Genomic DNA, 27,765 nt, shown 5'->3' on the forward strand with positions numbered 1-27,765 from the left:
GCAATATTAAATTGTGTGCTATTATTTAGGGCTCCTTAAGAGATAAGTAATAATACAAATTTCAGTCTGTAGGTTAGCGACCAAAATGGTTGCTCGTTCCGTTTTCAGTTTACAGATTCGTGTAGAAACTTTTATTCAATTTTATTTTATGGAGAGCCATTTGGAAGTTAAATGCCATTATAGAAGTATCTTCAAATACCCGCTGTGGATGGTGATGCTGTCAAAGGATCTCCTGTAGCAGTCAGTTTCACAACAAATCTGAAAAGCCTCTGACTTAAGACATCGTCTAAATCTTGGGAAGCATCACCATTCCACTTTAAATTTCTCAGTTTACTGATTACTAAACCTTTTTATAAAATTTGTTCCACCTCAGTTAATTGGAATGTAAAGTACTTTTTAAAAAACACTTTAAAATAAAAATGTCCCTTTTTCACTTAACCTATGGAAGAAAACATCAGATTTGAACGAGGACTCAATGAGGACAAAGACACAACTTTCATATAAAATGTTTTATAAAAAGTTTGTCATGACAGAGAAGGCTAACAATAAACTACATTGCATACAATACTTTGCAAATTATGTTTATATATGAGGGAGTGTTGGAATTGTGACGCTTCAGGACAGGTTTTCTTTAAATGATTGCAGATTCCTGAACTGGTTCAGTGTCCTTACACTCGTTTTCAGTATAGATTTGACATACAGCTAAAACATGTAATACAGCAAGTTTTCATAATCCGCCAACTTAGATCTCCAGTTTTATTCCAAACAATAACGCAAAGACAAACAAAACAAAAGCAGGAAAGGTCACTGCTGCCATGGCTCGAAGTGTAAAGTATAAAATAAATATTTTATGGCTTTAAAAAAATATTAAATACTCCCACACTTCCTCAGTCAGCAGTGATTCTGCAATATAAAGTCAAATATCCCACATTCATCATCCAGGAATTCATTTAAGTTAATATTCTACAGATCTTTCAAATACTCAGTATGGATCTAAGGAACGATGCGAAGGATTTGATCTCAGGTCATTTTGGTTTTGCTGGATTTTTTAATCTATTTCTAGGATATTGGAATATTTTTAAAGGGCCAGCGATGCACCAAACTGGCAGACATTTTCTACAAAAACACTAAACAAATCATATTCCCATGGCGCAAATTGCAACTAAAGTCATCTTAATAATAAACGTAGATACATTAACCGGCATAAAAAACAAGTAGCCAAATATTTCACTTTATAACACTTATTTTAACTTGTTCTTTAAAGGTTTTTAATAACCAGATGTGTCAGTTGTCACAGAACAAAAACACAAAGCATTAAAATCAATAATGCTGCCATTATTGCACATCTCTGGAGTTAATAATGACACACTGTTTGAGATTTAGTTTATAACAATTAAAACATTTTTAAAGGGTTAAAATACCCCATACTACGACCTGAGTGAAGTTGTCTCTCCTACATTCTTCAAATCTAACAAAATTGTTGTCAAATGTTTGTGCTACTTTTGGCTTCAAGATATCAATTAAAGTTAAAAGGTCAACGAACCCTCCCACATCACCCACATCTAAAAAAACGGGTGTCAAACATTTGTACAGTAAAAATTTGTGTTTGTGCTGCTATAATTTTAAAGATATCAATAAAAGTTTCCAGAAGTCATCATCAATATTTTCAAAGGAAAATCATCAGAAATATATTTTTTTCTGCACAAACATAGCCAAGTTTATTGACACCAAATCTAAACTTGACCTCTGGAAACTTTTTTTATTAACATCTTCAAAATGAGAGCGGCACAAACAAAAACATTTGGCTGCACAAACATTTGACACCAGTTTTGTCATATTTGGCTAATATGTGGGCAGACTAGTTGACCTTTATACTTTTTAGGTTTTGTAAATATATATTAAAAAAACAAATTTGCAGCACAAATGCAGCAAAGTTGACACCAAATTTATCTGATTTTGTAAATGAAACGTTTCTATTAATATCTTTAAAATGATAACGGCACAAATGAAACACAAATATAGTCAGATTTGGTTAATGTGTGGAAGGGATGGTTGACCTTTAAACTTTCATTAATATCCTCAAAGCCATAGCAGCACAAACAAAAAGCTTTTGCGGCACAAATGTAGTTTGATTTGAAGTCCTTACATGAACACTACAAACATTTGTCATCTTTGCCTCACAAACGTTTGACACCAATTTTGTTAGATTTGAAGATGACGGAGGACCATCTTCACTCGTGTCTATGATTAAAATTAGTTATAGAGTAGTCAGTATGTGACACGACAGCAGTTTTACCTTCAAAAATGAAAATCCTACTAGTTAAAAAAACTAAACAAAAAAAAACGCTTTTCTGAGGAAATTTTCAGATTTTTGGGATCTAAAAGTTGGAAATGAAGCGATAGCATGTGTTCATTTTGAATAAAAGTAGATAATTTGTTGGGATGGTATCAGCTTTTTTGCTTCTGTCATGTGTGCAATTAATTTCTAGAGACAGAGGCTTTTTTCTACCCTGCTGGACGGCAACTCTTCAGTTGGCAAAGTTAGTGCCATTTCTCTGAAACTTCATTGAAACGTCTTGTTTTGTTCAACCAAGAAGTTCAAATTTTAGATAATTAGGAGACTTTTTAATTGCCTTGATTTAACATTTAATTGATTAGAAAAAGTTTTCTGTTGCTTGTTTTTCAGGCTCAAGTATTTAGATGAAAATAAAATTTTTTGAGAAGTTTCAAGTTACCATAACATAAACATTAACGGAATTTGCTTGATGGGTAACTTGACGAATAAATAAGTTGAGAAAGGTAAACGCAGATAAGATCATAAACTCGCAAAAATGAGAAAACCCCAGAATATGTGAGGTTAAAAATAAAAAAAAATAAAGCATGAGACCACACATATGCACCCTTGATTATACATGATTGAAAAAAAAAATCTAAAAAACTATTTGCAGCTTTTAGAAATGAAGGGCACAGATGGTAAACTGTAGAGAAATGCCACTACATGGGCCTTTTGAAAAAAAAAAAGACATTAAACATCATCTTCACAAAGAAGGATCCATCACTGCATAAAGAAGAAGCGATAATGTTCCAGGATCATCTCGTAGCCCTTCACTGAACTTTTCTCTACTTTTTAAATGTTACAAACAAACAAAAAAATCACACAAAAAATGTTCAAATGGAAGGAATATTTCCACCTCAAAGTCCTTCAAGATTTGTGCTTTTTTGGTATTGTGAAAGCATAAAAAACAAACAAAAGTCAAACGTTCACAGCAGCAGAACCACCGACATTTTTACCTGCAGGAACTTTAACCGATCCCAGATCAGAGGAACGTCGAGGACAAACGAGCAAGAGGAAACAGAGACTTTCAAAAGGAAATGTGATTAAAGAAGAACTGGGTTGATGTTTCAAAACCGTCAAGAGAGGAAAAAAGTTCAAAGGTCATGAACTTTACTGCATGTCAGAGCTGCACAAAAGCAGTCAGTTCTTTTAAATACAGGACTGCGCGTTCCCGCCGCACAATCGGATCCCAGCAGCAGAACTGGGCCCGGTTTCTACCAGAGTCCGGCGCTAGCCCAGCTGGATCTGTCCAGAATACGTGGTGAGGAGTAGCATGATGGCGAAGCCCGTCAGGAGTCCCGCGTTCTGGATGCCGAAGGTGATGAGGAACCTGCTGCCACCAGCGTCCTCATCCTCACGACTCACCTCGTTCATCTCTGGAAACTGAGACAGAAAAAAACAAAAACTGATCTAAATCTTTAATGTAAATCAAAAGGACAAATACCATTCATAAAAATCAAAGAAATAAATCATATTTGCTCATATTTGAAGTCATCAAAAGGCAGTAAGTTGATTGATTGATTGATTGATTGATTGATTGATTGATTGATTGATTGATTGATTGATTGATTGATTGATTGATTGATTGGACATCTGATGGACAAATGTTTGTTCAAACAGTTTTCTAACAATGTCTCAGAAAAATCAACTCCCATGTCAAACCTTTTAATTAACAAATATGACTTTTTTACAGGTTGAAGGACGAGATAAGATAACTAAATATTTAGTTTGAAGCTAAATATTAAGCTTGTGAACCAAATATTTAGTAAGCTAACTAAATATTTGGTTAAGCTTGCTATTTAATCCAAAGCTAAACATTTAGCTTGCTAATTATGTATTTAGTTTAGCTTGTGAAATAGATATTTAGTGAGAAGCTAAGCTAAACATTTAGCTAGCTAACTACTGACCTAGTTAGCAAGCTAAAAGTTTAATGTGATGCTAAATATTTAGCTTGCTAATCAAATATTTTGTTTGCTAATTATTACTTTAGCTTGATAACTGAATATTTAGTTTGAATCCAAATATTTAGGTTGATAACTCAATACTTGGTAAACTAAATATTTAGTTGGCTTGCTGTCAAACTGCACATTAACTGCAAACTGCTAATTAATTAAATATTTAGCTTGCACTCCAAGTTTTCCAATTGAAATATTTAGTTTGAAACTGTGACTTATAAATGACTTCGAAATGCAAACTCACATTTCTTTGCTTATTGCTGTTAGTTTTTAACTGTGTAACTTTACAAATTTCACCACATGCACATTTTCCCATAATGCAAAGCGGTATGTGGGTCAGAAATGGGTTAATGGTCCCGAAGGCAGCAGGGGTAACAGCTGAATGTTTTACTTTTCTCCTAAACGGCTTCTAAAAGCAGAATGTAGCGACTCTTGATGCGGATTTCCATGTTAGCTCACCATGTCTGCCAGAGCGATGTAGAGGAACATTCCTCCAGCCAGAGCAAAGATCCAGTTCGGAGAGAAACTGTTGCCGGCCAGGATCCCGAAGCCCATCCCCAGGTAGCAGCAGCAGGCCGACAGGAAGTTAAAGAACAGCGCCTGCTGGATGCTCATGCCGGCATTCAGGAGGATCACAAAATCTCCTGCAGAGAAGGGAAAGTCCAGCAAAACATCAGCTGGGTTTCCACCAACTTTAAAGAGGCGCAAATTGAAATTATAAAAATGTATTTACTCAATGGAAACACGGCAATTTCAAAAAAGCCTGTGTTTTTGGTAAAAGGTTTTTTGCATTAGTTTGAGATGTTTATTTAGCCACATCTAAAGTTGGGATTTAGGATTTTAAATGTCATTTCTTGTTTATTGGAAACTCCACAACTGAAAAATTGTGATTTTTCAACATTAGTAAAACATCCGCAAAGATTTGCTCATATTTTTTATGAAAACAGCGACAACAGATGGCAAAGCTTCACAGCTAGGAGACAACTTTTAGTTTTCCAGACTCACCGAGTTCGTGTGGGAACTCCTCACAAAGAATGGCCACGGAGGTGCTGATGCCCTGGAAGACCGAGGCGGTGAAGGAGGCGCCGATCGCCAAGCCGTCGATGAAGTTGTGCAGGCCATCGCTCAGCGTGATCATCCAGGCCAGCGTGCCGATGTCAGAGTAGGTCGTTCCCTTCAGCCAGTAGCAGCCGCCGCCTCGGCTGCCCGACCGCGCCGAGGTGTCCGGACTCTCAGACTCCTGGAGAAACGGGAGCAGAGGTGGGTGACCAAACCGAAATGATTCCAGGACGGTTTAACGACTCATTCAGCAGGCGACAAAAGCAACTCCTAAAGCTCTGAAGGCATCAGGTGAGGTCAGAGTTAGTGATTCAGTAATAATAATAAAGAGAAAATGGCCTCCTCTGTAGCATTGCCAAAACATTCAAACCTGTCTGAAATCAATTTAGTGTTTCTCAAAGTGGGAGCCTCAGAAAGACGAAGAAAAATAGAGAAGTATTTTTTAATCTTACATTTTTCATCATAACTTTTGTTTTCTGTTACTCAGTTTTTTCTAGAAAATATAAATAAAAAATACGTAACTTCTTTTCTGATTGGCTGCTAGTCAAATTCATTGAGTGGCTTTGCTCCTCAAGCAAGAAACCAAGAAGTTTCTGATCAGACAGAGCAAAGGAAGCGAATTGTTTAAAGATTGGACAGAGTGACCCATAAAAGGCCGTCTGTGAAACCCTCTAATGTGGCTGGATTAAAATAAATTGATCCGCAATGAGGTGAGATTCATCGCTTGTTATTTGCAGCATAGCAAAGCTAGACTAAATCTGCGCTGTGTTGCCTTTGCAGGAGGATTCAAACAGTTTGTCGTAAAGTAAAATAATCTGTCCTGTTTTACGTCCGATTCCCCACCTGTGGCGTCTGTCCGGGGCTGAGCATGAGCTCTCCCTCCCCGGCCTTGTCCACTTTCTCCTGCGCCACGCTGCCGGCCTCTCCGTTCTGCTGCAGCTTCTCGCCCTCCTCGGCGTCCCCGTCCGGGGCCGAGTAGTGATCTGCGCCGCTGTAGTGACTGTGGCCGTGGCTCTGGGGTTGAGGAGGCAGAAACAAAACACTGTCAACGATTAACGATGTCAAAAGCAGCAGAAACTGATGAACATTTATTAAACCGTCCATGTTGATGATAAAGACCCCAGAGCAAACAGAGAGAAAGAAAAAGTACCTATTTAAGAAATAAAAATATATATTATAATAGACACGTTACCGATACCAATCAATAATACATCTGATAAAATCTTCAATGTTGAAAATGCAGAATATTCTCTGAACTCCGATCCCTGGGATCCAGAATGAGTTGGTGGAATCAACTCACTCTCTCACTCTTTGGTTACCTAGCAATAACTAGTTGAGTAACTTTGCCATCTTTTGCCTCATAACTGCTTAAAAATAAAAATAATGAAAACACCGACAGCGTTGAGAGAAAACTGTGGATAAAAATCGAGGTCACGACACCAGATTGTCATTATTTCAGAGCCTTAAAACAAAAATACTAACCAATAATTATATAAATTTATATAAAACATTTATATGCTCAAGTAAGAGTGAAAAGTACAGCACATAAAATACTCGTAAAAGTAAATTTTTCCAAAAAGTTACTAAAGTAAATGTAGTTACTACCAAACGTTACATAATCCTTTTAGGTTAATTTTTTTTTTTTAAATCGGCACAACTAAGAAAGCACAACATTTCAATGCAGTAAAGAAGTCTGGTTTCCATAGAAAACGCATTTCTAAGTTATTATAGATCTGAAAATAACGCAGTTTTGCCTTGTTTAAAAAAGCTATCTTAATTTTTTCTAGGTTTTTCTTCACTGCAAAAGGATGTCTAAACATGACTGTCAGGTTAACTGGTCTTTCGAAATTCTCCCCAGGTGTGTGTTGTTTGTCCTGTCTGTCTCTGCGTTGCCCTGCGACAGACTGGTGACCTGACCAGGTGACCCCGCTGGAGATAAACAGCAGGACCTCCCCACCCCACTAGAGACAAGGGTGTAACAAAATAGATGGATGGATGGATGTAACAGGAAGGAACCACTAGATGGCGCAGCTGTTTCACAATTAACTCCCTTCTTTTATTCTCACTAAATTTTGTGAATGAAATAAAACTGAATTTATTATCGCAGTCTCAGTTTTAGTCAGTTTAGTTTTTAAAATAGCACAAACAGATTACAAAAAGGCCACAAACCTGAAATAAATTATTTTGTTTTGGGTTAAAAAAATTATAATGTTAAGAATCGTGAAACAAGCCACCATTGTCAAGAGCACGACTAAATATTTACACGAAAAGTTTATCAGAAACAGAAAGAAGAAATTGAGTTACATTTTATTCGTTGTATTGCTCCATGTTATGAGGAGGATTTTTACAAATGATGATTCACCATCTTGAACTTTGAGTGACGTGGAAAAACGGAGCGACGCCCCATTTAAACAAAGGCAATGCAAACAGTCTGTAGAGATTCTGAACATCCTTTTCATCATATCAGTTATTAGAGAGCAAACATCCCGTCCTACAAGTCAAACCTGCTAATCACCTGGTTCTGCTGGTCAGCAGAACAAGTTCAAGGTATTTACTGTAGCATGTCAAGATACCGACACGCCACATGCCATAAACTTTGGCTCGGGAGGGAATGCCGAGCCCTTTGGCTCGGCATTCCCTTGGCAGGTATTTTCATACCTCAACTATGAAAATATATGTAATAAAACTACAGAGCCTTACAAACTGATTCATATACCCTGATCTTTATTAACAATTTGTCTTGTTATAATCTTTAGTGTATTTTATTGGGATTTTATGTGACAACAACAAAAACTTTGAAGTTGAATTATGTACAGACACCGAAGCATTGTTTAAAAAATTTTAATCAAGATAATTGCGAGGTCTGTAGCAATGTAAATGTATTTATTGTTTTTATCCAACCATCAGATTGGTGCAATGTTCAGCTTTCCAGCGTTTCAGTTCCTGATCATTCAGGGAGCTTCTTTAGAAATGCCGACATCAGCGTTAGCTTGTGCATTGAGAGGCTATTTTAGACTTGAATAGCTTCCCAAAAGGCCAACTCCTTTTAGCACATATTGCTGATGAACTTTTATTGATGTTCATCATTAATAAATGATGAACATTTATTTCTGATGAGAAAAACCATCTCATCAGATCGTTTTTTGAAGCAAAAATTAACATCGAGTGGGCCAAGAGAAGCAGCGTTGTTATATGCGTTTGGATTGTTGTGCTAGAAGCAGGCAAATATAAAGGTTTCAGTCGGGACGAATGTACATTAAAAAAACAACAACACAAATTAATTGACTAAAATCTATATAATTAAGTAAAATTAACAGAAGTTAGAAGTCAGAAGTCAGTAGTTATAAGTAGCTTGAAGTTGAGAAATGTTAAAGTGTCAAATCTCAAAGATTCTTGGAGAATATCTGGGGACATGGCAGGCTGCAAACCTGGCTCAGTTTTTACCGGTTCTGTTGGGAAGAATGAGTGAATATTCAAGTAAAACTGTGAGAGGTTAGTTGAAGGTTCATGTAAGTAGAGTCTGCAAAGTGATAATTGCAAGGTGCAGTAGGTGGCACTCTTACATTGTCACCAATGTAGATTTTTAGTCAACTTTGTGGGATTTAGTACATAAAAACATTTCATCTCCTAATTTTAGTAAAACAGAAATATTTAGTTAGACTTAATCTCACACAGCAAAAACAAAGACAAAAGTCCTTTTTATGAAGAGTATGTTCACTTCAGAACCAGCTTTGTCACGTTTGAACCATCTTCGGTTGCAGCATCCAGTAGTTGAACAGAACAAAAGCAGTATTGATATTAACTCACCCCTTGCTTTTGCTTAAGGAGAACCTTGAGAACTTTTTCTGTGAAGAAGAAGAGGTAGAAGCCTCCGAAAACCACGGCTGATTTGGATACGTAGAAGTCCACCATCGGGTCGAAACCGAAGGCCTAATGGACAGAGAATAATCAGTTAATTTGAGGAGATTTTCAGGAGCGTATTCTGTAAACAGGAGTCAATACTGCTGTGTTTTCTTTATGTTTATACAGTTATTGTGTTTCTGGTAAACTTTAGTGTGTCTAGGTTGTGTCTAGGTGAAAACTAGTTTATTTAATTCATAAAATTAATTTTTAATCTCTTTATAAATTGTTTTATTGGGCAGAAGTCCAACAAGAATCCATCATTTAAAGACGGATTCAAAGCTCAGAGTCATTTATCTGGCGCCCTTTGAGCTTAAAGGTGTGCTTTTTTCAGATAACTCAAGGTGCATGAATTCAAATAGTTGCACAACTGCGTATTATGTTGGTTGTGTGTACAGTTGAGAAAATGTTTGACAGGATTTGAGTCTTAATCCTGCCCACTGAACATACTGTAATGCCATAAACTGCAACAGAAATTACAGTTAAACCCATAATTATTCACAGGCAAATATAGGTTTAAATTAAGCTTTTAATTTTACTAACATGCTTTTTTTATTACTGGAGGTGATTTTCACATTATTACAGTGTCTTCCAACTTTAATCTGATCGATAATCTGTGGGAGGAATTGAAGATTAGAGATAGAAACTTTGAGCTCATCAACAGAGGTAAATAATCAAAACACGAGAGCAAATGTACAAAAATCTGGTTTTAAATTAGGATCTGATTACGCTAATGCTAATTCAGATTGTTTTTTACTTTAAGAATAAAATATGAATTAAAACAATTTTATTTATTTATCTTTTATGCTCACATTTCCCTCTAGAACAGGTCGGCAACCCACGGCTCTGGAGCCGCATGCGGCCCTTTAGCGCCGCCCTAGTGGCTGTTTTCAAAATGTTTGAAAATGGAAAAAGATGGGGGTGGGAAATACATTTTTTGTTTTAATATGGTTTCTGTAGGAGGACAAACATGACACAATCATTCCTAACGTTTTCCAGTGCTATAAAAATGTGTAGAATAAATATTAAATTTCAACATTTCTGTCAACGAAGATTTGCGGCACACACTTAATGGCGATTATTTACAAAGAGCAATCATTCTTATGCAAACTGCATTTGGGAGGAAAAAGTTAAGAAAGGAAAAAAAAGGCCCTTTTCCTGTCGATCTTCATAATAAAAATGACATCAAAAATCAGATTTCTTTATTGTATTTAATTTTATCACTGCAACAAAACATAAAACATTAACATTGTAACGGAACGTAAAGCACCATTGTATAACAGAATAGTCACGTGGTGCGTCATTCCTTCCAGGACGCACTGCAGGTTAAATAAACATTTAATCACGAATGCCAATTATGAATCACTTAGTCATTTTGATAACAGGCTAAAATAGCTAATATAAACACTTAAAGCATATTTTGCCTTCATTGTAAGCCTTTTACAAGACTTTTGATTTTTTGCGGCTGCAGACATATTTGTTTTTTGAGTTTTTGGTCCAACATGGCTCTTTCAACATTTTGGGTTGCCGACCCCTGCACTTTTTTTGGTTGAAGGAAACAAATTTAAATCTAAATCTTCAAGAGGTGTGAGTAATTTCTGGCCCAATAATAGATTTTTGGCTTAAAGCAATAAACTATGTTTTAGGAATGTAAAGTGTCTTGGTTTTACACTGTGAGCTGGACTTAAAGCGGATTAAGAGCCTCTTAATGCCAGCCCACTAAAGAGGCTTTAAAGCTTCACACAAAAGAGGATGAATTCAGAGTGTTAGGCTTCCTCTGACATCTTCACTTAGCTTTTGTTTAATGTAAGCCAGTGAATAACTACAACAGGCTTTGAACTGGCCGATAGCCTCCAGTCTCATCGCCAAATAAAACGGTAAAAGTAAAATTTTAGAGTTTTATTGCATCATAACCGACACATCTTTGAGCGGCGCGGTTCAGACGCCTGATCCGATCACACCCAGGCTCGGTTAAATACATGTGTGAACGCGCTAAAGGCAGATTGAAGATGGCATGGATCAGAACACCTTCAGAGATCTTCTGAGACACTTTTATCTGCAGTAGTTTAGCTTAGCCGTCTGAATACAATCTGCTCTCAGCCACGCTAAAACTATGCTGCATAACATTACAGACAAATGTTTTTTTTTATTCTAAATTCAAAATGTGTGTATTTTGTAAAGTTTTGGCTTAATTACTGCACAAAGTGCCTTATTTTTTCAGTAAATGGCATTTTTTGAGTTTGTATACTCCAGTTAAAGATTAATCGATTGCTAAATTGGCAATTGATTATCATTTGAATAATCGACAAATTATGATTAATCCAATTAACCGTTTCAGCCCTACCGCATTCAATCAGTATTTCTATAAATTTATTGTTGCAAATTCATCTACCAAAGCATTTTTGTGTCTAATGTGATTTAACCCTCATACTGGTGTTTTTTTTTGGTGATTAATTAATCTAAAAAAAGTACAAAAATAAATTCTTATAGTAGAAACTCACATAGAAAACAATACCAAACAGTAGTTGAAGCAGGAAAAACCCAAGAAATTTCCAGGTGGATGAAATGATGTAAAATCAACAGAGAATCTTTGTAGAAAAATGAAAATCAGCCCTGAGGTATGTAACTCTACCTCGGGGATGAGCTGAAACAGGGCGTTGGAGTAGAGCGTGCCAATGGCCAGGGCTATGAAGTAGAGCAGCAGCCGCTTGTAAAAGGTTTTCTTCATGAAGGGAACCACGCTGGCCCCGATCAGCGAACACAGAGAGATCAGTGTCACACACAGGAGCCCATAACCCCAAACTGATCAACAGAGCAGAAAGGAAAGACAAGGACAGACAGTTAGTGATTATCTTATCTGATTGATTATCATGGTAAGGATCACCAAACAAACATCCCTGGAGGACAAAGAATTAAACAAGAAGCCCATTATCCAGTGGGAATCTGCCCTGAAGGTGACTATTTACCTTCCTGTGAGGCAGCGTTTGAAACCCATCCATTTCCTTCACAGAGGAATCCTTATTATGCATACAGAGACATTGTTCCAGGCTGCTCACTGTATGGATACAGGGGGAACCTGAGCAGCGTCACCTCGAACAAAGAACATTAAGGCAGCTGCACTGGAAATACTTCATGTATTTATGTGTGTCTGGTACAAGGGATGCACAATTTGTCAGCCTGAACATCAGCATCGGTGGATGTTTGTCGTTTTTTAACATATTGGTGTTGATAACTAAAACTTGGGCGATAATAACAACCGATGTTTATTTCTATTTGGGAAAATAGAGTCCTTTTGACACAAAATTGAAAGGTTTCAGAAATGTACATGCTGCATTTAATATCAGTTATCTGTCATAAGAGGAATATTAATATCGAATATCTCTGGGGAGATCAGTGCGTTCCAAGAAAACACTACAATTTTCTGTTTATATTGGGGCAAAATATGATTTATTTGGTCTTTACTGGACTAGTGAAACACCAGACTAAATCTGATGAAGACCAGATACATTTAAGTGTATATATTTTATTTTGAATGTTCATGTAACGTCTACACAGATACAAAAAGCATGTCAAATATCAGGTAATGTTAAGAAAAACCACCATCAAGAAACAAAAGCAGAAAGAGGAAAACCACCAACGAGAAACCTGATCAAAAGAGAAACAAAGAATGAAAGACTCAGACATGTTTTTTAGCTTTTTTGCTTTTGTTTGTGCTCTGAAAAGTTTTGGATGTGTAGAAAGGTGTAAAAGATGTGCGAATACAGCCAGCTAGCAAACCTCGGGTATGAGCTGCAGGACGGCTGTGGAGAAGAGCGTGCCAATGGCCAGAGAGATGAAAAAGTTCAGCGCATATTTCATGCAATTCGTCTTCATCAGAGGTACGACGGCAACTCCGGTGAGAGAGCAGGCATTGATCACAGTCACGCTCAAAAAAGAAAAACCCCACACTGCATGAGGAATAAAGAGGAGCATTAACACACCGAAATTACATCTAGTTTTCAGAAATGTGTTTTAGAAAGTCCACTTTTTTCCAAATTAAAATGGTTTTGAATATTAGCTGTTGACCATAAAGGCTGGAGAAGAAAAAATAAATAAACGTGATAAAATACCAACAATACAATGTCTGAAAGGTAAAAAAACAGAAAACATTAAATATAAACTACAAACAAATAATTAAACCTGCAAAAACAACAAAAATATTAAGAAAAATCTGCTTTTTTATCCAAAGTTGTTGCATCTGTACAGTTTCTCAAATAAAATGTGAATGGGCTCTTTGCAAATCAGGGGAAAGCGGCTCCGTCTATTAAAAATGGCATTTTACTTTCTTTAAACATCAACATTAGCTTATGCAAGTAGGCAATATTTTCAGACATTTTCATTATAAAAATCCTACTAAAGCATCCAAACATTTTAACTCATTCTAACGGACAATGTTTTTACCTTATTTTGTATTTGTTTTCAAGTATATTATGTGTGTTTATAGTGTTAAACAGAGACCAAGTAATGTGGGAGGTTACGTTTTTGGGCTTTTTGCACGGCTGAAACGTATATTTATGGCTCCTTTATTTTCACATAGAGTTCTGTAAATAAATTAAAATGTCCACATGTTAAAACAGAGATAGCTGAAGCATGTATCTAACCATGACATCTGCCTCGGTGCTGCTGGGAAATCTCTGCAGGTTCTGAAAGGGAAAACTGCTAAGGAGCCAAAATAAGCTTCTCCTAAGGGGGTGAGGCGAGGTGAGAGCGGCTGAGGAGGAAAAACAAAACTCTGTACAGAGAGAGGCCAAACTCTTTTTCTCACCTGTTGAATGATAAGTACAGGACACTTTTCCCACAGCAAAGTTCAAGCACTTCCAAGGTAAGTTTTGCATTTTCAAAGTGAGTTTTCAAACTTTACATATAAAAATACGTATTAACTACAAACATGGCATAATTCATCACAGTCATTACTAATATTTTGTCATGGCATCCTACAGCAGGGACAAGTTAAACTAAAATGTTATATTTTGGAAAGTGTCTCAACTGTTTCTCATCTAGTTAGATACAAAAGAATCTAAAGATATTCTCACTAACAGACCCAGCTAAATCTAACAGACCTAAAACACCAGACGTGTGAGAAAATAAATGGTATTATCTTTCCAAATCCAGGCTTTTAATCAAACATTAGATTGCACTTTATTTAAAAAAACAAACTTTGGGGTTTGAATATCAAGCACTTTCAAGTTTTTATATAAAATCAAGCACTTTCCAAACCTTGAAAACGCCTACTTTCCAGGATCTCAAGCACCAGTAAATAGATCCAGTTTTACAACCAGCTGCAGAAATCTAAGTAATTTCACTCTTATAGACGTCCTCTGCAACATTTTCTGCAGCTGAAAAAGTAAAACAAGGTCTGTGTGATCAACAACAACCGGCAGAGGCCTCTCTATTTTCAGTATCTACTAAAAACTACTTCCAAGTCTTTCAAGGACGTCCTGCAGGCTGTGTTCATGCAGCACTATGGATTGAGTTATAGTGACTCAACTGCTGACGAAAGATGACCACTTCATCTGGATTAGATCCATACTGCACCATGGATATGCAGGTGAAGCGTTATTGGTGAAGCTGAAAGGTGATAAATACACTCTAAGACTAGAAAGTAGAACATTTGGGGGATGGATAATTTCACTTTAAATGTGCTTAAATGTCTAAAAATAACAATGAAGGTGCTAGAAAAAAGTTAGAAATTACACAACAAAATGTATATGCAGTCAATAGAGTCATTTATAAAAATATAACAGAAAAGAAAAAAAAAGCTAAACCACTAAACCCATTAAAAAAAAGAGTTAGCTGAAACTAAGGCTAACCTGCTAAATACATAAAAACCATTAGCAGATGCTAAAACTAAACTAGTGAACGGCTAAGTACATAAAAACATCAGCAGAATCTGACACAAAACCACTAACCACATAAGATTAGCAGAAACTACCACCAAACTGTTAAATATATTAAAGTATTAGTAAAATAGCAAAGCTACTGCTAAACCACTGAGCAATAAATTAGCATAAGCGACTGCTATACATAAAAGAATCTTTAGCGTATGCTAAATAATTAGCAACAGCTAATTCTTTTCTGCTAACAAAAATCTGGTTTTTGTTTTGTTAATGTACCAACAACTAATCGAAAAACCACAAACCTAAGATGCTAAAACCACGACAGAATCATCAGAAGATAATGCAAAACCACTAACCACATTAACATTAAGCAAATTAGTTGAAGCTAATGCTAAATCACTAACCACATCAAAAAAGTGGCGTCTCAGCTTGTGACGACTTGAGGGATAAGCATGTTAACTTTTATGATTTTTCCCAGTAAGACACTGCAGTATTATTCTCACCTTCTGCATCTGAAGGCCTGGGGGCGGGGTCAGTGTTTAGCTCCTCCCCCTTTTTTATCTTGCAGGTGCCAGCGTCCAGCTGCTGCAGCATGGTGGGGCACAGCTTCTGGAGACCCGGCCCGTCCAGCCGTGACTGCTCACTGATGCTGTAAATGGCCAGTGTGTCTGCAGGCAAGCACTGGGAAAGCAAACATTGGAACCAATCAATCAGAACGGAAAAAGCACAAACCTCCTGCTAATTTATTAACATCTTTTCATCAAATACGACTTTCAAGAGTTATTTAGATATAATCAAGAGGGAATCAGGTTTCAAAGTAAATACAGGTTTTTGTTTTTTTTAAAGTACCAACCACTAATCGTACATCTATCTGTGCTAAGCCTGTTTCAATAATCCAAAAAACAAACGTGATAATTTCCATTTGCATGATTGTTTTTCTTTTGTTTCTCTCTTTTCCTAAAAAAGACTGGATGACAAAAGTCTTAAGTTTGGTGCTTTGCCCTCAGCTGGCTCAGTTTACAACTTTGTTTACAGAGACTTCATAATGAATCTTATTTGTTGTTTCTGTCATTTTGTTTATTTATTTTGAATATTTAAATGTTTTCCGGTGTCTGCTTCATCTTTTTGAAAACACAGTTACAAAATCACTGCAACAATTTAGAAAATGAACAGAATATTTGAGCCATGAGTAAAATCTGCATACATTAGTTTATTTTGTGTGAGAATCCTCTGCAACATTGCATAACTGTTTACATGTTCCCATTTGCTACCATATTATTTAATCTAGAAGGACAGAAGGTTATTAGACAAGTTTGAGAATAGTTTCTAGCAGTTTCTGCAGATGGCTCATATTTGATAGCTTTACAGTCAAAGCATTGCTTTAACCTGTGACCTTTGACCAAGCAACTTTGATGGAGTTGCTTGGTTAAAGGTTTATGTCTTGTTCCTTGAGGTGCCCACCTGTTCAAACAAAAGACCTGCTGGTTTCTATTACCTTATTCCATTACAGCAAAACCCAGGCGGGAACAAAACGAAGCTTTTCCTCTTTTTCCAAGAACTCAACCTAAATCAATTCAAAAGCAGATCAGCATCCGTGACACTAAGTATGGGAAGTATGAAAACTATGCCTGATTCTGCTCCGACACAAAGCTGGGGAGCAAATCACTCCTCTGCCTCTGAGATGTGAAAACAAAGGAGTAGCTTTAGTTTTATTGGTGCAAGCAGAGATCAGATCAGAACCACATGAAGCAAAAACTGAACTTCATGTTGGAAGAAAAACCTGCAGAATCTTCCAAACGCAAAACGTTTTTCCAGAAGTTATTATAATAAACGATAACAAAACAACAGAAACAACAAATAAAATTAATTATGAAGTTTCTATAAACAAAATTGTCCTTTAAAAAATGTTTAGTTGAGACCAAAGCACCAGACTAAACACTTTTATCATCCAGTTTTTGGTAGAAAAAGGGAGAAAAGAGAAAAACAATAAATCATACAAATTAAAATTATTGAGTTTGTTTTAATTTAATCACACAATTGATTTATTTGTTGATTATAAATAGAAAAATTGGTCATATATTTTTACAAAGACAGGCATTTTAATGCGTTAATTTAGATTAATTGTTCACCTAGATTCTGAAGTGTTAAAAATTTTAACAGCATCGAGATATAAAAGATTTTTTTAAAAGTCAGACATTTTAATTCAAATGAAACAACTAAAGTGAAAAAATATATTTATCTAAATTGTGTTTTTGTTATATTTATACCTCTTTTAAGACCTTACATTTTGTGTATATTATAATTATAATTACTTTGTCATATTTTCAAATTTCCTGTTAAGCATTTTTTCAATCAAAAGCAGGCTTAGCAAGTTTTCTGGGGGAAACCCTGAATCTGTTTAACCGTTTATATTGTTTTGAAAATGTATCAATAGAACAAACCTGCCAACTCACCAAAGATGCTGGAAAATATTTAGCTTCCTAAGATTTTCGTTTCAAGTGTCTTTTGAGTCGTTGTGACCTACAATCCTGACACATCGTAAAAATTCACTGAGTAAATATGACCAGCCATAAAGAACAGTTCGTACCTTGGAGCTGTTTGTTTTGGGTGGTATAGCTGTCGTCGTCGCCGCCTCATCTCGGCCGTCATTTGAGCTTTCACTTTGTCTCTGACTCAGCAGCGCCAGGAGCGAGCGCAGCTGAGGCACCGTGATGGTACTGTTGTCTCCGTAGCGGGCCAGCAGGTCCTGCAGAACCCGGGCAGGTGACTGTGTGTCGCTTTGCTCCTGACACGTCACCTGGCCGACCGCGCAGAAGAGCAGCACGGCCACCGCCAGCAGCAACACCGGCTGGGAGCGGAGGGAGGTGATCGTCATAGTGACCCTGCCATGAGGAGACCAGATGGGCATGACTTCTTTAAAAGATGGTGGGTGTTATCTGCAGGCAGGAAACAAACAATGAATCACAAAAGCTACATCAGTCCAACTGAAAGACATAAATGAACATATATTCTGTTATAAGGTGACCTATTATGCTCCTTAGACAGGTTGCACAGTGCAGTAAAATAATTAATTGGATTAACTGTGATGATTAGTTAGTTTGCATAAATTTATATATTTTTTTACAAAAGTCCTAACTGACAGTATTGCCCATCTGAGACTGATCATTAATATGTTTTCAATATATCATTTTTAATATATACCATTTTGTTTGGCTGAGACTTCACAATCCATTTCATTTATTGTTGCAGTTGTTTTGTAAATTTTGGATATTTAAAATGTTTTCAAATTCCAGTGTTAAATGTTCTTTAGAAATTATAGTTTAAAATTAAAGTTTTTTGATCTTTGAGAAGGCCGAGTTGCATTACTCTGCCTTTATCTTTATATTAGTTGAAAATGACAATATTATCCTTTATCGTAATAATTTATCTCCAAGCTAAATTTGACAGGCCTATATATAATCAAAAATAATATCAGTAATCAGCAATGACACATTTTTATATCTATTTATTATCAATTTTTCTTCATTCAAAACCTAATTTACCAAATATTACTAGATTTTTAAGACCAGACATAAAGAGTGATGTCTTTTCTATTGAAATATTTTTCACCATGTAATTATGTTCAACATGATTAGATTACAGTTGATGATATTCAGGGATCAGTAGAGCTAGAAAGGCAACAGCAGCTCGAATTACGCTCCTTAAAACTTTTAAGGGACGTTGAATCCTGATGGAAGTTTTAGATGAGTTGCTGAATCCAAGGCGGCTCTGAAAGCAAATGGGTCCCAAAATATCTTCACAAAACAAAAACGGGTGCATCCACTTCCTGATGCCAAGTTTGACGCCAAGATTAAATACAAAACCAGCTTTTCTGTTGGAGAAATTGTGATATTATTAATCAATTATTTGTTATTCTCATTGATCTTTATAATGTATCTTTATTTTATGCTTTCCTTTAAGTTAATCTCATTATAGAATTAAGAATGTTTCTTGTATTGTTGATTTACTCTGATTCCTTTCTCAGAAGGCCTCACTGACAGAGAGCAGAAACAAAATCTTCCTGCAGGTTTACCTCTTGGTGAAGAGCTCTGCTTCGGTTGAGTTGCTGGCCTCCAATAAAACCATCATTGCTAAGATCACTACATATTTTATTAATCTTTGTGCCTGGAAGGAGATTATCTAGTACAGAATGATTGTGTGTTAGTTAGTGAATAACATTTGACGCTGTAGCTGTTTTCCCCCTCCCTTTAGAGCTACAGCGTCCTTGTGATTAGGGATCCTAGAAACAATAAAATAGAGGAGCAGACAAAATATGCTTCAGAGCGGCAGGAGATTGTAACTGAAGCACATCTCTGTCCGTTCTCCTCGCGAGTGAAAAAGAATCTAACTCTTTTGTCTTTTCTGTCTTTGTTAATGTATGTTTAACAGGTGTTAACCCTAACATTTTCTGACCCTTATTCATTTTAGAGTTGCCTGGAGACGTAAATGTAAAGCTGGGCTAACAGAAACATTCATGTTTGTGCCTGGGATGAAATGCTCACCTTTTCCCTCTGGACTCCCTGATGGTAGCTGCTACGTAAAGTGCTTGATTCAGTCCGTCTGGCCCGAGGCTGCGACCACGCAGAGCGATGCCCTCCGTTTACCTCGTAGCCGAGACGGAAAAACTGCCTGAAGGGAGCGGATGTGTCCTCAAGACAGAGCTGGACTGTAATAAAAGAGATAAATATTAAGGTTAGAAGGGAAAAAAGAAAAAGCAGAGTCAGAAACATGAAATTTGATTCAACCCACTCATTTTTTAAATCCTCTATAATGATCAAAGTTAAGGATTAAGCCATTCCTGATCTTTTCCAAAACTGTAGTGAGCATTCCTTTGTACCCAGTAATTTTAAAAGGGAAGGTCACTTCGTTTCCTGATGTTGTACTCCAGACAGAGAAACATTACAGCCACAAAAATGCAGTTTAGCTTCAGTGAAGAAACACAGTAAACTGCAAAACTATCACATTTCTGACGGAGGCCAAAGAAAGCAACAATCAAAAAGGCCTCCTTTAACAAAAATAGCTTTTTCTTTTTAGCATGTTTCTAAAAACACAACACATCATTAACTGTCTTCCCTCTTTCTGGATACCATTTTAAAATGCACTTTCTCAATTGAAGGGAAAAGTAGCAGGTAAGGAACAGAGACTTTGTTACCGGCAGATTACAGGAAGCACTTTGTGCATTCTGGAAAGTAATCGCCAAGTTGAGGAAAACCAACAAGTAACAATTTTCGACAGAGTACTAAAGCCAGAGTAGATAGGGAACAAAAAGAGGAGTAACTTTTAACTGAAAACTCAGAAATATTGAGATTATTCCGAGAAATTTTTGAGAAAAAAAATTCTAGAACTTTTAGAGAAATTTCTGAGCTCCAAAAGTTGAACATTTTCAAAAATAAAACAAATCTTTTGAAAAAAAAAAAAAGATTGGAAAATTTTGAGGGAAAAAAAAGGATATTATTTTAAGATTAATGTCAGTAATTTTACAGAAAAAAACTCAGAAATTTCTAAACTCCAAAAATTAAAACAAATTTTAAAAAAAAAAGCAAATCAGATCCAGTTCTGTGAGCTTAAAACACATGCATACATTTAAATGCATGAATCCACTGAACATTTAAATGTGAGCGTTTCACCCATATTAAGTCCTGCACTGGATTTGATCAACAAGGTTTTCTTTTCTTAACTTGTTTCCACATTTTTCTGGGCTGAACAGCAACTTGACTGTCGTCTTCGATTACTCCACCCCTCTGAATCGAACTGTCTACAAAAATCATTACGTTCCTGTTGATCCAATGGAGGCTTAATGTAATAAGAGGGAATAAAGACGAAAACTCAAAGAGGACGAAAAAAAACCATCATAAGCCTCCTTATCCTTTACTTTCTACTTCTGTATCTCCAAGTATTTGTGGTTTCATAATCGAGCAAAGAGTCGGAGGGTTTGTTACTGGCAGCTGTTGTTGTTCAGGAGAACGGGAAGCTAAAGGGTGGAGAATTATGCTGTAACAATTGATCTATCGAGAGACTAGAAACTGCAAACAACTCATTGAGTGAATAATAGGCTAAATATCTCTGGCAAGAGATTCAAGTGTATTGAAGGTAGTGCCTTAAAATAAAAATCTCAACAACTCACTAAACCTTGAAAGTAAAAAGTCTAAATCCTGTTTTTAATCGCCTCTGAATGAATGAAACTAGAGAAAGTGACGATCGTCATGATCTTTTGGGCGACTTTGTCTCCAACAGCTAATTTATGCTACCATCTTGAAGCGATTTAATATCGTAGAAATAATTCACATTACCAATTAATGCTGCTTTTAATAAGCAGCCTGAACTCTGACTGCAAAAACACAAAATCTTACCGAGTATTTTACTTCTAGTGCAAATATCTAAGTTCACTTGAAATGAGGCAAAACTAACCAGCACTGAACTTTTCAGTAAGATGTGAGCTTACTGAAAACTCCTCAATATTGATTTAAAAAAGACTTATAACAGGACATTTTTCCAACGTTATAAGTGAAATTATCTGACAATGAAACTAGTAACTTTTCAGGAATTATTGACTCAAAACAAGCTCTTATATCTTAAAGGTTACTTGTAAGTTAGCGTTGTCTTATTTCAAATGTACTAAGATATTTGGACTAGGTAAAAAATACTTGATAATATTTTGTGTTTTTGCTGTGACTTGAGTTTCTAATATGAATAAACACAAAGTGGCTTTATAACCAATATAAGTTGGTTATAAAGCCAAACAACAATCTCATGGATTAAAAAACAACAACATCTGAGGTCCTTGTAGAAGTGAAGTAACATCTCTTTCCTCTTCCACATTCCTTTTTTTGATGTCTGTTACACAACATACTGGAACAAACTGGAGTTCAAGTCTATTATCATAATCATCATAAAGCAATACAAAGATCATTAGTACAGCATAAATCAGATGTCCTCAATTTTAACAAGGCTTAATAAGATGAAGAAATGCAACCAGTTAATTTTGGTCAATATGAAATGTACCCAACCGATTCCAACTCATTATGACGTTTTGTTTCTCAAAGAACTCGTTGGGAAAGATTTTTAAAATTTACTGCAGCTTCAGAGGGGAAGAATGAAATCTAAAAGAAACCACAAACACAGAAACATGTGGCTCAGTTTGAAATGATATCCAGAGGAACTCTGATGTCTTCCTCTTTCACTTCGGCAATTCGGTTCTCTTCGTTCTTAACCCATTATCAAAGGTCACATGATTGGAAAGGGGAAGATTTGCATTGGAAATTGGCAAAAGACAAGAAAATACTTTTTTAAGCCTGTCATGTTAAAACATTTTGCTGGATGATAAAACATCCTAAAAATTATTGCATTAAATGATAATAATGTCATTTTGATACCATTTTCAAGTAATATAACATAGTAATACTAACATAAACTCTCAAAGATAAAAAAAATCTATAATTTCTAAAGAACATTCAGTACGGTAACTGGAAAACATTTTAAATATCCAAATAGACCCGTCACAAATTGTCCCAAGAGTTTTTTCAATAAACAATAATATTGTTGTTTTGAGATCATTTTCAACTGATATAATAGAAATGACTAAATACACAAGAACACATTCACAAAGATCAATAAATTAAATCATAATAAACACTTCAAACATTTTAAATATCCAAAATATTTAAGCAAAACAACTGAAATAACAAATAAATTAATTATAAAATCTCTCTAAACAAAATTATTCTTCCAAAAAGGTTTAGTTGAGACCAAAACATCAAACTTTTACCATCCAGGTTTTGATTGACAGAGAAAAACAATAAATCAAGCAAATGGAAATCAATTTACCATGCGATTAATTGATTGCTTTCTGCAACAGGCCTAGTTTTGCCTTAATTTCTGCTCCGAGTTGTGACGCTGCCTGGATGCCAAACCTGCTCTTCAAGTCTTTATTCTTGGAAAGTCACTTGATTATGACATTTTATTGCGCTGAGTCCAGAGTCGCTGTGAACTCAGAAAAACGGAGAGAAGCCACTGACTGATAAGCAGGTCAGACTGGATCAGACTGGGACTGCTATCACCAGCAGGAAATGACAACTTCATCGTCTAGAAACTGAGAATGAGGAGTTGACAAATTATAAATAGTCCAAAATTCCCACATGCAAGCTCGCATGAACTCACTCCAGTCATTATCAGCTTCATCAGCTGACTGTGCAGAAAAACAACCTGGACGTCTGAGGTGGGGCTCAGCAACAAACATCAAGCAGGAAACCAAAGAATACGGAATGAACAGTATGAAAAGGTTTGTAGTTACTCTCACTATGCAACAAATTCCCTTTTTTAAGTTTCACCACTAAGGTCAAACTTAAATGTTTTGAGATCGTTTTCAAACTAATATACACAATCTCAAAGATCAATAAACTTTAAATTCTAATGAAGATTCAACAGTGGAACTGGAAGACATTTTAAATATCTAAAATAAACAGACAAAGCAACTGAAACAACAAATAAGGTGAATTATGAAATCTCTCTCAACAAAGCACCAAACTGAAAACTTTATCATCCAATTTCTGGTAGAAAGAGCAAGAAAACAATAAATGATTTATATGAAAATTAGCTCGTTTTATCATGTGGTTAATTGCTTTATTGCAACAGGCCTAACATTAATTTTAAAAATTAGTAGCTCCACTGGCAGATCATTTCAATTATAACTAAACATTTTTCTCATGTTATAAGTGAAATAATCTGCAAAAGTAACTTGGACAATATAATCTACTTATATCAAGCTCCTTTTTGTCTCAGAGCACCAAGATATTTGCAGTGGAAACTAGGCCAAAAATACTTTAAAATTTTGTGTTTTTCCATCATTTGTGCATTCCAGTTTTAATTGCATTCTGCAGGAACAAGAATAGCCAGCTCGTGGTCACAACTCTCTTTCTGCAGCTACAGCTCAGACATCTCTCTGTTCCTAAAGTGCAGATTCATAAAATTGTCTAAAAAGAGTCAGTAGCCGAGATAATCTTCTTTCTCATTCGTTTGTTCGATTATAACTCTGAAGGTGTCCTTCTTGTAAACAAGCAGCGGAAACGAGGACTCCTCCAGCATCGGGTTTCATTTCAGCTCACTGAACTTTAAGTCTTCTCAATCTCAGCTACAACCGTGCCAACACTGAGACTAAGAATCAATTAAAAAGGCTGGAGAGGAGATTCACACAGCTTTACTTTTAGGTAATAATAGTGCGCTAATGTTCACTTAAAACTGTTTAAGTGCTGTCAGTGTTCCTGGCAAATTAATTACATTAATTTTGTTGCAGCGATTTGCTTTTATGATCTGGCTGATCAAAAAACGAAATGACCAAAAGTCAAACAATTAGACCTCCAAGACTGAATAACTAGAAATTAAAATAAATACAGATAATGAAACAGGCTGCAACTTTTCTCTCTCTTAGTCCTAATAAATGCAAGTGGCCAAATTTGTACCATTCTGAACCTACACTGCAAAAACAAAATGCTCCAAAGAAACTTTGGTCTGGAGCAAATGTCTACACTTGAAATAAAAGTAAATTAACTTACAAATAAGTTTTCAGCAAGAAATAAAAGCTTATTTTAAGTCAATAATTTCTTAGGTTAACTTTTTTTAAGTCAACTTAAAAAGTACTAGACACATTGGCAGATTATTTCACTTCTAACAAGACATTTTTCCCATTTTATAAGTGAAATAATCAGCCACTGGAACTGGGATGACTGACTTAAAACAAGATCAAATTTCTAGATGAAAAGTTCCCTGTAGGTTAGTTTCATTTTAAGCGAACTAAGATATTTGAAATAGAAATTAGACCAAAACTACTTGGTAAGATTTTGTGGTTTTTCATTGTTACTGTTACAGTGTCTAATAATTGTTAATGTAATGTTACTTCACCTTTAAGGAACAGAAACCAGAAACCTCCTGACTCCCTGCTGTCGTCTCCACCAAACTGATCAGCTTCGTCCTCTGAGGATTCATGTGTCTCATCTCGATTTATATTCAAGTGGAGAGCAGAGCAGAGCAGGCTGATTCATCAGCCTAAACCTGAGACCCCTAATTACCACTTCCCCCATTTCTCAGCCTGTTCCACCTGGAAACCCATCATTAGATGAGGCAGTGGTGTTTGTGTCAGCTCATTGTCTACATCCTGCACACAGCAACTCCTGTCCAGCTGAAAATTAAAGGTTTTAGGAATGACTGTGGCTAAGTGAAGCGCTCACTTTTACCCCCAGGCCAGCTCTTAGGTCAGTAAGGCAGGTAATGGCAGCCACTGAAAATCCACTGATTTGTACTTTAGTCAATTTTTCAGCTACTTTAAAACAGGGACAGGGAGAAGTAGGTAATAGTTTTAAAGTAGGGAGGCACAAATATAAAAATTTCAGCCAATTTCTAGCAAATCTTCACCATCTCAAATATCCAATAATAATATTTATGTTTTGGGTGATAACTGATATTTACTAATATATTTCTCAACTGTTTTGACATCTTTGGAAATAAAAATGACAAGAATCAAGAAGTGATTCTTTAAACAATGTGGAAATAAATACCAATTGTTGATTTTGACCTAGTTTTAGTGATCGGGCCGATGCCAATACATAAAAAAAAAGACCAATTTCAGTTGAGACCAATGTATCGTGCATTAATATTTTAAACATACAATCTACAGTGGTCAACGTGTGAAGCAAACACATGAATGATGCAAAACCCAAAACTAATGCAAACAAAAAATCTTGTAGTCATAGAAATTAGAAGCAAAAGAAAAAGTGCTACAAATAGCAAACAAAACAATGCTGTTGGTTGAAAGAACGACGTAATCAGAACAGCAATTAAGCCAGAACTATTAAAAAATATAAACATTTTGCATTTAAGATGAAAAACCTTCCTCGTCTGTGAATATGTTTTACTAAGAACTCCTTAAGTGGGACAGTTTTAGCTTCTCCTGGTTCTAAGTCTAAAAATGGTACCTTTTGCAACCAGTTATTAATCCAAAAAAATAAACACATTAGTGTTTTTTTAGCTGTTGATACATCCTTTGAAACCAAACAACGATATGCTAAAAAAAGAGATTTCAGTGGTTTAATAAAAAATGTGCACAAGGTGCCAATTTTTTAATCCAGTTAATTGGCAGAATAATTTATTAATAAAATAACCATTAGATGCAGCCCTAACATGCAATGATCAAAATATATTACTGGCATCCAGAGCAGTAAAAACTTTGACGTTTCTCTGCCCGGATTTCTAATCATGCGGCCAGACTGAGATTTAAGGAGCGCCAAAAGCAAATGAGATGGATTAGGAGTGTTTGCTGTGTTCTTACAGTTTTATCCCGGACTGTGAAATATCATCTCTGATATTAAATAATATGTTAGGCTGCCATGGCAGTCATGAGCCTGTACAGCTAGGTCTGTCACAATAACTAATGTAAATTGTCCCAGAAGTTATTGCAATAAACAATAATATTGCACAAACACATTCTCAAAGATCATTAAACTATAAATTCTAATTAACTTTTAGCCGTGGAACAGGAAGAAATTTATCCAAAATAATAAAAACCAACTGAAACAAAGCATAAAATTAATTATTACCTCTCTACAAACAAAACTGTCTTACAATAAAAGGGCTAGTTGAGACCAAAGCACCAAACTGAAGACTTTTGTCAACCAGTTTTTGGTAGAGAGGAAAAAAATAGAAAAACAATAAATACAAACGGAGTCAGTTTTATCTTATCCTGTGATTAATTGATTTAGAACTACATACAGCAGCACTGTTCTGTCAGAGTCCTCTTAATTCACAGGGATACGGACTGCTACTGGAGATCATCATCTACAACCACTCCTTGAAAATACTTTGATTATGAGTTACTACATTTCATTTTTCTTTGGGATAAATCAAACATATTTACCGTAAATTAAATGTTATCTATAGTGTGTGTTTTTAAGTATTTTCCCATATTATTTTTCTCTGCTAAATGTCATCCTGTTTCACTAATTCTATGTAACTACTTACTTACTGTTTTTGTTTATAGCAAGTCTCTTTTTTAAATAGTCTGTTTCTCTTCTTGTGTGTATCCAAACAATGTAATTTATGCATAAATTATTCCCAGCAAAAAGCGTCAGAGTGCGTGACTAGTAGATCTGTGCTACTTTTAATCTGAACACTTTTCAGACAAAAACACATCGATAGTAGAAGTAAAACAACTGCTGATGCTTTGGTATGCTAACTCCATATCAGCACATCTGGTTTAGCTGCTCTCGCATATTGTATACTTTAGACGGGGATATTATGTCTGCCTTGTTAACACATAATAAAATAAGTCTTAATAAATCGGTACTGCGCTTGAATCAGGGTCGTCAGCGCCGGTTAGCCTTGATGATAGTTAGCTTACCCGGTGGTGGTGATGGAAGACAGCAGGCTTTGACGTCAGCTCCACTCAACCGCAGTGTCCGCGACAAACATCCGCTGTCACATTTGAGACGAAAAAACTCGTCCAGTGGGGGCAAACCTCGTCTGCTTTCATTCATTTATCTCGCTCTCTCCCCTGACCTCCGTTTCATGACCAAACCAAACACAACAGGACTGGAGGATGTCCTGATTGGCTCTG

At 35.9% G+C, this 27,765-nt stretch overlaps 1 protein-coding gene across 4 annotated transcripts; it reads right to left on the minus strand.

The window, feature by feature from the left end:
- Positions 1-494: 494 nt before the first annotated feature.
- slc39a14 (solute carrier family 39 member 14) lies at positions 495-27,765 on the minus strand. 4 transcript variants are annotated; one of them, XM_055039581.1, is made up of 10 exons: positions 27,550-27,765; positions 19,667-19,830; positions 17,713-18,007; positions 15,629-15,806; positions 11,882-12,051; positions 9,157-9,279; positions 6,193-6,363; positions 5,296-5,530; positions 4,750-4,934; positions 495-3,718 (listed from the first exon to the last, which is right to left on the minus strand). In XM_055039581.1, the coding sequence occupies exons 3-10, from the start codon at positions 17,998-18,000 to the stop codon at positions 3,566-3,568; spliced, it is 1,503 nt and encodes a 500-aa protein (XP_054895556.1). In that variant the 5' UTR covers positions 18,001-18,007; positions 19,667-19,830; positions 27,550-27,765; the 3' UTR covers positions 495-3,565. The 4 variants fall into 4 exon arrangements, with proteins under 4 accessions (XP_054895556.1, XP_054895553.1, XP_054895555.1 ...); XM_055039578.1 differs by having other exon boundaries at positions 17,713-18,061; XM_055039580.1 differs by lacking the exon at positions 11,882-12,051 and adding an exon at positions 13,027-13,196 and having other exon boundaries at positions 17,713-18,061.

This window comes from Poeciliopsis prolifica, unplaced genomic scaffold (genome assembly GCF_027474105.1).
Source record: "Poeciliopsis prolifica strain line A6 unplaced genomic scaffold, Auburn_PproV2 SCAFFOLD014, whole genome shotgun sequence".
NCBI classification, from domain to species: Eukaryota; Metazoa; Chordata; class Actinopteri; order Cyprinodontiformes; family Poeciliidae; genus Poeciliopsis; species Poeciliopsis prolifica.